Raw genomic sequence first — 10,031 nt, forward strand, 5'->3', positions numbered from 1 at the left:
TATATATAAGAAAGGCTCCGGAGCGAGCAGGTTTCAGTAGCGGCGCTGCTCGCCGGCCAGGAACCCGAGGCCCAGAGCCTCAGTCAAAGCCGCTTGGGTGCAGTGTACCCCGGCACTAGACCGCTTGGGGCCCTAGGATTAGCTCCGGGACACATACTTAGAGTGACCATCGCCCAGTCGCCTCCACCTGGATTACCTACAGAAGAATCGAGACGCGGAGTTTTCGAGAAGGTGACAAGGGAGCAAGAGTGCCCAGAGGAATCAGCTTTTCAGGAACTGGCAGACGGACGAGCGGGAGAGCTACATCCCTAACAAGCAGATTCAGAGTCCCCGCGTGGAGAGGACGCCCCCAAGGAATGACGCCCGCGTCTCGGAGCGCCTTTCACTGGGCGCTACTGCTGCTGGCGGTATTGTGGCCGCAGGTAACGTCCCGCGCCCTCTCCGCCCCCTCCCGCAGCGCTCCTGGCTTGCGCCCCGGCGCCAGCTGAACCTGACCGCTCTCCTCCCTCCTTCTCTCCGTCCCTGTGCAGCAGCGCGCGGCGGGCTCCGGCATCTTCCAGCTGCGGCTGCAGGAGTTCGCCAACGAGCGCGGTGTGCTGGCCAATGGGCGGCCCTGCGAGCCGGGTTGCCGGACTTTCTTCCGCATCTGCCTTAAGCACTTCCAGGCAACCTTCTCGCCGGGACCCTGCACCTTCGGCAGCGTCTCCACACCGGTATTGGGCACCAACTCCTTCGTCGTCAGGGACGAGAATAGCGGCGGTGGTCGCAACCCTCTTCAACTGCCCTTCAATTTCACCTGGCCGGTAAGCACAACCTGAATGCACTGGGACATCACCGAAGGCAAAAGAAGGGAGCGCCCAGAAACCAGAGCCTCTCTCCTAAGCGCCCCCCCCGCCCGCCCCGAGAGCCCAGGGGCCCTTTCTCCCCCACCTCCATTCTCTCATAGGATCATCCCGAAAAATACTTCCACTAGTCTTTCTTCCTAGTTCCTTGCCTTTTCTCCCACCCAGTTCTTGGGATACGAGTTTCATTACCGATACCCCAACTCTGCACCACCCGCCCATCCCCAGCTCCCATTTACTCTCCCGCCTCCCTCATCCCTCCCCTGTCCTCTCAGCTCGCGCTGCCCGAGCACCAGTTATGACCTGAGCTCGGTAACTGTATCCTGCAATTAGATTAATTAAATAGGTTGCTGCGAGGTACCCTCTCCTTTCCCTCCCTGCTCATATCGCTATCTCTCTGTCCCCACCCCCCTTTTGCTTCCCAGGGTACCTTCTCACTCAACATCCAAGCTTGGCACGCTCCGGGAGACGACCTGCGGCCAGGTGAGTATCTCATTCCTCAGCCACAGGGGGGCGACATCACACAGCGCCGAAAGAGTTAACCTGTTATAGGCGGGGGAAACGCGGGCTTGGGGGTGGGGGCCAGGACGCTTAGCTTGGCCGGAGCTGCGCCCCGCGCTGGACGCTCGGATTCCGCTTGCTGCCTGGACTCAGAGCACAATTGCGTTTCCTGCGGGTTATTTTTGGCGTGGGAACGCGGGGAGCACGGCGGTGAGAAAGGCCGAGGCTGCCAGCGCCGCTGACGGGCCCCTTCCTGTATTTTACACCTTTTGCGAATTCCGCTCCTTTGGAAAGGGAATAATGGCTTTGGGATGTTGTTCTGACACAGAGGAAAAGGATATTTCACCAGCACAACAATTCTCACTTTGAAAAGGAAAAAAGAAAAAAACATTACCTGGAGCAGAACCCCTGAAACCGCACCAAAGAACCCCTTGCTCCCAAATCTCGAATCAGATTTTTTTTCCATTTTGACCTCTTTTCCTCTTTCCCCTCTGTATCTGCCTTCACAACCCTGGGGTATCTTAACATCCGTCTATTGTACCCTTTTTGAATGCTATCAAGCCCCCCCTGCACATGCACACACCCAGGGAAGCTAAGTAGCAAGGCTTTGGGACCCGCTGTGCTTGCTGGCAGGTGGGGCTACGGGGATAACTAGTCCGGTGGTTAACTGACCGCGATGTCACGGCGGCGAAGGAGACAGTGGTGGGTGCTGGTCTCTGGCTCTCTGACCCTGTCCTCTCCCTGCAGAGGCTTTACCAGGCGATGCACTTATCAGTGAAATCACCATCCAAGGCTCCCTTGCTGTGGGCCAGAATTGGCAACCCGATGAGCAAAACAAGTCCCACACAAGACTGCGCTACTCTTACCGGGTCATCTGCAGTGACAACTACTATGGGGATAACTGTTCCCGGCTGTGCAAGAAGCGCAATGACCTCTTCGGACACTATGTGTGCCAGCCAGACGGCAGCCTGTCCTGCCTGCCCGGTTGGACTGGGAAATACTGTGATCAGCGTAAGCAGCCAGGCCCCTACTGGAATGGAAAGGAGGGGATTTCCCCCAAGAAAATATTATATACTTGTCGCAGCTTCCCTCAGAGTGGGTCTGTGTTACCTACAAGTTGGGCCTCAGAGCCAGCTGGGGATGCTGTAATGTGGGACTCAGAGCCTTCTCCCAGCGGGCACAAACCCACAGGGATCCCTAGTCTTCATTCCACCCAGCATGGTTTTCTCCCACCCCCTTGTCCCTGGTTCCCTTTAAGATAACCATGGCTCCTCTCAGAGGCTAACGGTAGGAAGTGAGCTCAGGAGAGTAGGACAGGAGATTGAGACTTTGGTACCCCAACCTCATGCAGCCCTATTTCCTTTCCTTAGCTATCTGTCTTTCTGGCTGTCACGAACAGAATGGCTACTGCAGCAAGCCAGCAGAGTGCCTGTAAGTTGGGGGCGGGAAGCGGGAGTAGGAGGAGGACTCCTTGTAACCAGGCTCTCACCTCACACTCAGCTCCCCTTGTGTCCTGCAGCTGCCGTCCAGGGTGGCAGGGCCGCCTGTGCAATGAATGTATCCCCCACAACGGCTGTCGCCATGGCACCTGCAGCACCCCCTGGCAGTGCACCTGTGAAGAGGGCTGGGGAGGTCTGTTCTGTGACCAAGGTGAGTGAGGGAACGAGGGTAGGGTGGCAGGGGCTGAAACTGGAGATGGTGACGGGCCCTCTCTCCTCTTACTGCTCAAAGATCTCAGGACTAGTATATGTGCGCGTGTGTGCGGCTGGGGCTGGAACTCAGGGCATCACACGTGCTAGGCAAACACTCTACACCGCAGCTCAATCTTGGTGCTTTTAAAGAGCTAGAAAGGATAGTGGGACATTCTTCCCCAGGTACAGAAGAGCCAGTTTGACTAAAGAGGCCCCAAGGGTAACAGCTTGTCAGCCTGGAGCTTATGCTCATAAATTCTAGCAAGACCAAAGAGAAAGGGAGGCCGAGCTCTGTTCCTCTTTCTGCCTTTAGTTACCTATTAACCCTCTGAGTGTTTGCTCACCTTCCAAGGCTGTTTGAGCAGCTCTCCCCTAAACAGCTGTCTGGTGGGGTGTGCCCACTGGCTGCCCTGGGCTGTGGCCAACCTGGGCCTCTGGGTGGAGGGGACGTCTAACTGCCTCTTTTTAGTGTGGGCACAGCCACCTGCCTTTCTCCAGTGACACTTGCTAGGCAGCTGCCTGGGCTCACACAGTCTCTACCTGGTATTTGAGGGTTGTCACTCCTCTGCCTCCACAGGAGTCTGTGAGCCCCAGCCTTGAGAGAGGGAACCTTTTCTTCTCCATCCCTGTACCCAGCTGCATCCTCTCATTTTCAGGGTCAAGCACTCTGCTTGCTGCCATGGAGACACTGCATAGGCCTAGAGAGGATGGGGAGGGGGGTTGCCATGCTGGAAAAAGTTTGCCTAGGCCCTGACTTGTTGCCAGCATTGAATTCAGTCCTTGCATGCTCATGCTCATGCTCATGCTCTCTCTCTCTCTCTCTCTCTCTCTCTCTCTCTCTCTCTCTCTCTCTCTCTCTCTCTGACACACAGAACTTCCCCCATTTTTCTACACACACACACACACACACACACACACACACACCTGGTCCCTTGCTCTCTCCCTTTCTGCGGTCCCGATTTGCTCCCAGGTGGTACAGTCATATACTCATTGTATGCAAACACAACCCTTATAGCCCCTCTGTTTGCTTAGTCTGGCTCTCCCTCACTGTTCTTCTCCAATAAGAAAATAAATAACTATCATTCTGTCATTTCCCTGCTACTCTTTCCACGTGTTGAAATTTTACTCCTTCTAGGTCCTTCTAAGCTTGCACCTCCTCCATGAAGCCTTTTGTGACTTCCTCATTGGCTAGGGGCCTTGACTTCACCTCCTTCTCCTCCTCATCCTGCTGTGACTGGCGTTGTGTGTGCATACTAATCCAGTTGACCAGTTGTGCTTGGTTTTCCTCTACTTGAGCAGCTTATATGTGGGTTAGGGTACTTCAACACTCACGACTTCACTGTCAGAGAAGAGGGATGCCTAGGCCTGGAAAACTTTGAGTTGAAGCTTCTTTGGGCCAAGTCAGGGTGACTTCTTTGCAGGTAGGTGGGACAGTTTCTGGTCTCACTCAGCTGGTTGCTTCTGGTCTCCACAGATCTCAATTACTGCACTCACCACTCCCCATGCAAGAATGGAGCAACATGTTCCAACAGCGGACAGCGGAGCTACACCTGCACCTGTCGCCCGGGATACACTGGTGTGGACTGTGAGCTGGAACTCAGCAAGTGTGACAGCAACCCCTGCCGAAATGGCGGCAGCTGTAAGGTGAGCCCCAAGCCTGCTCAGGGAGGCAGGGGTCTGATTAAATAGCATCCGTGGATAGGCATTATGGGCAAGAAGAGGCCAGCCGCCAGTCTCATTCTCACAGCCTAACTTTAGCCTGTTTGTGGTCTCTCTCCAGGACCAGGAGGACGGCTACCACTGCCTGTGTCCTCCAGGCTACTATGGCCAGCACTGTGAACATAGTACCCTGACCTGTGCTGACTCACCCTGCTTCAATGGGGGCTCCTGCCGGGAGCGAAACCAGGGGGCCAGTTACGCCTGTGAGTGCCCCCCCAACTTCACTGGCTCCAACTGTGAGAAGAAAGTGGACAGATGCACCAGCAACCCGTGTGCCAATGGTGAGTCCTTTCTGTCACCTTACTAATGTGCTGAACTGACCCTCCAGAGAGCCAGAGAGACTCAAGGGAAGGGGGAGTCCTGTCTGCTACTCAGACTGAAATGGACTCTCCTTTGCTTTGGAGGGTGAAAAGCTTTCATAATTGGGGGTGGCGCTTTGGAGGAGAATTAGATCAGCACAGGCCATAAGTGAGGGGGGTGCCCCATCCTATATGACTTCCATTTTTATTCCCATGGATGGTCCCTGGTCTGATGAGAGTAGCCAAGTGACCCTCCCCAGGAAGCCTTGAACTAGAAAGAATGATGGAGGCTTCACATTCCTTGTCAAGGGAGGCAGTGATGGTTAGAGCTCTGAATCGTGAGGCCTCACCTAGGATGAGTGTGACACAAAGTATCTAGAATTTCCAGCACTTTTTTGAGACACAAAGCAGGTTGGTAATCTTGGTCAGCAGGTGACTGTCTATAAGGCAGGCAGGCAGCCATTGGGGAACTGTTGAGGGACTGGGGGTGACAATGTAATCTGTTCCCACTATGCTCCCTCAAGCCACAGTTTTATCATCCCTGGATGGGAAGATGTAACTAAGTGTCTTTGGTGTGGTTGCAAAGATTAAATGAAATGGCAATTGTGCCTGCATTGGTGCTTCCTGTACGTAGTCTCTACCTGCCTTTTATCTTCCCTACCTGATTCTCAGAGCGACCAAGGCCAAGGGATCAGTAAAGCCACAGGCGTCAGATTCCCTGCTAGAAAGAACAAGCCAAGCATAGCTGTCTTACCCTAAAATTCTAGAAGATGCCAGTAACTGATATACAAAGTCCACTGAGGCATGGAGATGCAGGGTCAGCCTGACTCCAGGACTTTGGAGTCTGTACAACCCCTTTGTATAGGGCTCTGTCCATGAGTCTGGACACATGGGGACTAGGTTAATGGATTAGGCCCCATGCCTTCCACCTGGGAATCTGCAGGCTATTGCTGACTTGGGTCCTGTGTCCTTTCAGGGGGCCAGTGTCTAAACAGAGGTCCAAGCCGTACCTGCCGCTGCCGACCTGGATTCACAGGTGCCCACTGTGAACTCCACATCAGTGACTGTGCCCGAAGCCCCTGTGCCCATGGGGGCACTTGCCATGATCTGGAGAATGGGCCCGTGTGCACCTGCCCTGCTGGCTTTTCCGGCAGGCGCTGTGAGGTGCGCATAACCAGGGATGCCTGTGCCTCAGGGCCCTGCCTCAACGGGGCCACCTGCTACAATGGCGTCTCCCTAGACAACTTCGTCTGCAACTGTCCTTATGGCTTTGTGGGCAGCCGCTGCGAGTTTCCCGTGGGCTTGCCACCCAGCTTCCCCTGGGTCGCTGTCTCCCTGGGTGTGGGGCTGGTGGTACTGCTGGTGTTGCTGGGCATGGTGGCAGTCGCTGTGAGGCAACTGCGGCTTCGGCGGCCCGATGATGGCAGCAGGGAGGCCATGAACAACTTGTCAGACTTCCAGAAGGACAACCTAATCCCCGCGGCCCAGCTCAAGAACACAAACCAGAAGAAGGAGTTAGAAGTGGACTGTGGCCTGGACAAGTCCAACTGTGGCAAACTGCAGAACCACACATTGGACTATAATCTGGCTCCAGGACCCCTGGGGCGGGGGACGATGTCTGGGAAGTATCTTCACAGTGACAAGAGCCTAGGGGAGAAGGTGCCACTTCGGTTACACAGGTAAGCCGTACTTGGAAGCCAGGGCTTGGCTATTGACCCTTACATAGTTTGACTGTGTCTCCCAGGCTGAGTGGGAGACTGGCCTCAGGCCCTGGCTCCTTTTAAACAAGTAGGGATGTGGTACTAACAACAAGATAGCCCAGCTGTGTTTCTGTAGGGAGCACATACTTGTAGTTCTAACTACTTAGGCTGAAGCAGGATGACGGCAAGGTTGATGCCATCCTGGGTAACACAGCAGATCATGTCTCAAAAACAAAATGAAATGGCTCAGAAGGTAACTGTTCCTGCTGCCAAGACTGATGACCTGAGTTTGATCCCTAGGACCCACGTCTTAGAAGAAGAAAACAGATTTCTGAAAGTTGTCCTCTGACTTCCACAATGGTGCAGTGGCTTGCAATATGCACACACATGTACACACACACACACCACACACACACACACACACACACACACACACACACACACACATACCTGTTCCTTGCCCCCCCACGTACAATTTAATAATTTTAAATAATTCTTCGAGGGATTATTTTATTTTATTTATTTTTTTTTTTGGTTTTTCGAGACAGGGTTTCTCTGTGGCTTTGGAGGCTGTGCTGGAACTCGCTCTGTAGACCAGACCAGGCTGGCCTCGAACTCACAGAGATCTGCCTGCCTCTGCCTCCTGAGTGCTGGGATTAAAGGCGTGCACCACCAACGCCCGGCTTTTTTTTTTTATGTTTTAAATGGGGTTTCTCTGTAGAAACTCCGGGACTGTCCTGGAACTCGCTCTGTAGACCAGGTTGGCCTTAAACTCAGAGATCCACCTGCCTCTGCCTCCTGAGTGCTGGGATTAAAGGCCTGAGCTGCTGCTGCCACCACCCAGCTTCTTCTTGGGATGGATTACAAGGGAAGCCCCTCTCGCTGATTCATTCATTCTTCACTCCCAGATATCAAGTGTCTACAGTGTATCTCTTGTGACTTCCAGCTTTCTACAGTGCAACTTCTCTCTAGTGGCAATACTGGCTTTTTTTTTTTTTTTTTTTTTTTTACGAGACAGGGTTTCTCTGTATTGTTTTGGAGGCTGTCGGTCCAGCCCGGCCTCGAACTCACAGAGATCTGCCTACCTCTGCCTCCCGAGTGCTGGGATTAAAGGCGTGCACCACCACTGCCCAGCGATACTGGCTTTTTCAATACATGACTTATCTGGTTTGGTTGAGTCCTGTGGCTCTCTTAGGCCGGTTCTAACTATCTGTCCCCGAAGGTCAGCACTGAGCATCCCCAGCCTACATCATTCTGGACCACTGCAGTACATACCCTTTAACTCTCTGGGATCTAGATTAGCACCTCATTGCATCTCCAGGCTCCCCTCCTCCCTCCACCCTCATTCTTACCTGCCTGTCTTGTGTTCCTTCAGTGAAAAGCCAGAGTGTCGAATATCAGCGATATGCTCCCCCAGGGACTCCATGTACCAGTCAGTGTGTTTGATATCAGAAGAGAGGAATGAATGTGTCATTGCCACAGAGGTGAGTTCTGGGCTGGCCTTCTCTGTCAGCATGTCCCCTCCTGCCTTGTGTGGATGGAAAATTGTCCTGCTTACTAGTGACCTCATGTCTGATGGGGTGGGCTCTTGGGTCCCCTGCTGGCCTCATTGCCACAGAGGGCATGAAACAGGAACCACCAGGTGGTATGCCTGACTGGGCAGCTGCACCAATGAAAGGGACAAAGTTAAGGAGCCAGGGGAACCCGGGTAGAGCTGGGAAGGACAGCCGTGGTACCGGCTATCTTTCAGGAACTATCACCCACTTGCATTTGGGTGAAGACAGTCGCCCATGTGTGCCTGTTCCTTGCCACTAGCCAGTGGAGGAACAGTAGCCTCCCTTGTACTCCCACATTAGTGCAAACTCCCAGACACTTGTTGTCTCAGGGTAGAAGACTAAGGGGACCGCCCCTCCCCCAATGACTTCTCCCAGAGAGGCCCAGAGCATCCCGCAGACAGGGCCTTCCCCGAGATGACCATTTTCCCATTTCGTATGTGCTCTCCAGGTATAAGGCACGAGCCTACCCAGACACCCAGCTTCAGCCCAGCAGCTGGGCCTTTCTTCCGCATTGTTTACATTGCATCCTGCATGGGACGTCTTTAGTATGCACAGTGCTGCTCTGAGGAGGAAGGTGAGGAGGAGGAGGAAGAGGAGGAGGGAATGACATGAACTGGACAGACTGTGAACCTGCCAAGAGTTGCACCACCTCTGCATGCCTTCAGGAGTCTGCCTGGCCTCAGATGGGCAGCCCTACCAACAAGGGAGAGAGCTGAGGAACCAGAGGACATCAGTTGAGCTGATACCTAAGGTGCCACTTGGACTTGCTCTGCCAACAGTGGCCATCATGGGGCTCTTGACTCTTCTTCAGAGAGAAGCTGTGGCCCTAATAGGTCTTGGAGGTGCTGTGGCTCCCATGGGCATCTGTGTTTCCAAAGTGCCTTTGCTCAGGCTCCATCATGACAGCTGGGCCCAAACGAGGGAGGAGAGACGAGGCTTGCAAGGCATGGGCCTCCTCTAGGCAGGAAAGCTTTGGAGTTTGGCTTTTGTTAGGAGCTACCCTGTATGTGACAGAGAGAAGCAGGTCCTGCCTCCAACCACAGCATGTGGGGCACCAGCTAGCCTAGATCCTCTGGGCAAAAGTTGGTAGATCACCTCTCACTGGTCCTGGGGCCTCTGGGCTTGTGTGAACAGATGGGCTTAGGGCCTGCCCCTTTTGACAGCTAGGGTTTCAGGCCTAACTGGGGAGCTCAGGGTCATCATGCTAAAATTCCAATGAGGGAGATCGCGGGTGCTGCTGTGGCCCTTTCCTCCCTCGTGCCCGTTTCTGTGCCCTTGAGCCTGGGCCCTATCAGTGCCCGTGGCTGCCCCAGACCACCCTTGAAGCCGATCTTCAGAAATCAATAATATGAGGTGTTTTTTTTTTTGTAGTTTATTTTGGAATCTAGTATTTTGATAATTTAAGAATCAGAAGCACTGACCTTTCTACATTTTATAACATTATTTTGTATATAATGTGTATTTATAATATGGAACAGATGTGTACAGGAATGTATTGCTTCTTGGGTCCTGTTTTTGTAATGGTGGAGTGGGAATCTTTTCCCTGCCTTCCCACCCAGAATAGTAGGAAGCCCCGGCTCTTGAATGCCCTCCTGGAACCCCTTGGGCCTGCGCACGCTTGGGTGTGGCGTGTTGTATGGAAGGCCTGTGTCTCAGTCCAGTCTTTGGAGAGCCTAGCCTCATCCACCTCATCCCCAGCCTAGGCCAACCTTCCAAGCCTAGT

The 10,031-nt window shown here is 53.7% G+C and overlaps 1 protein-coding gene across 2 annotated transcripts; it reads left to right on the forward strand.

Moving 5' to 3' along the window:
* The first annotated feature begins 2 nt into the window (after window positions 1–2).
* Window positions 3–9,799, forward strand: Dll4 (delta like canonical Notch ligand 4). Of its 2 annotated transcripts, none has more exons than XM_040746055.1 (11): window positions 3–422; window positions 534–803; window positions 1,268–1,325; window positions 2,091–2,354; window positions 2,714–2,774; window positions 2,863–2,993; window positions 4,509–4,678; window positions 4,815–5,034; window positions 6,029–6,731; window positions 8,128–8,236; window positions 8,757–9,799. In XM_040746055.1, exons 1-11 carry the CDS (start codon window positions 357–359, stop codon window positions 8,760–8,762), a joined length of 2,058 nt encoding a protein of 685 aa, XP_040601989.1. In that variant the 5' UTR covers window positions 3–356; the 3' UTR covers window positions 8,763–9,799. The 2 variants fall into 2 exon arrangements, with proteins under 2 accessions (XP_040601989.1, XP_005064778.1); XM_005064721.4 differs by having other exon boundaries at window positions 4–422; window positions 531–803.
* The last annotated feature ends 232 nt before the right edge of the window (window positions 9,800–10,031 follow it).

This window comes from Mesocricetus auratus, unplaced genomic scaffold (genome assembly GCF_017639785.1).
Source record: "Mesocricetus auratus isolate SY011 unplaced genomic scaffold, BCM_Maur_2.0 Super-Scaffold_100004, whole genome shotgun sequence".
Lineage (NCBI taxonomy): Eukaryota > Metazoa > Chordata > Mammalia > Rodentia > Cricetidae > Mesocricetus > Mesocricetus auratus.

Coding starts and splice junctions, on each gene's coding strand:
- Dll4 (XM_005064721.4), top strand. CDS start 357: ATGACGCCCGCGTCTCGGAGCGCCTTTCACTGGGCGCTACTGCTGCTG. Junction 2,355..2,713: donor TGGGAAATACTGTGATCAGC/GTAAGCAGCCAG, acceptor TCCTTTCCTTAG/CTATCTGTCTTTCTGGCTGT. Junction 5,035..6,028: donor CAGCAACCCGTGTGCCAATG/GTGAGTCCTTTC, acceptor GTGTCCTTTCAG/GGGGCCAGTGTCTAAACAGA.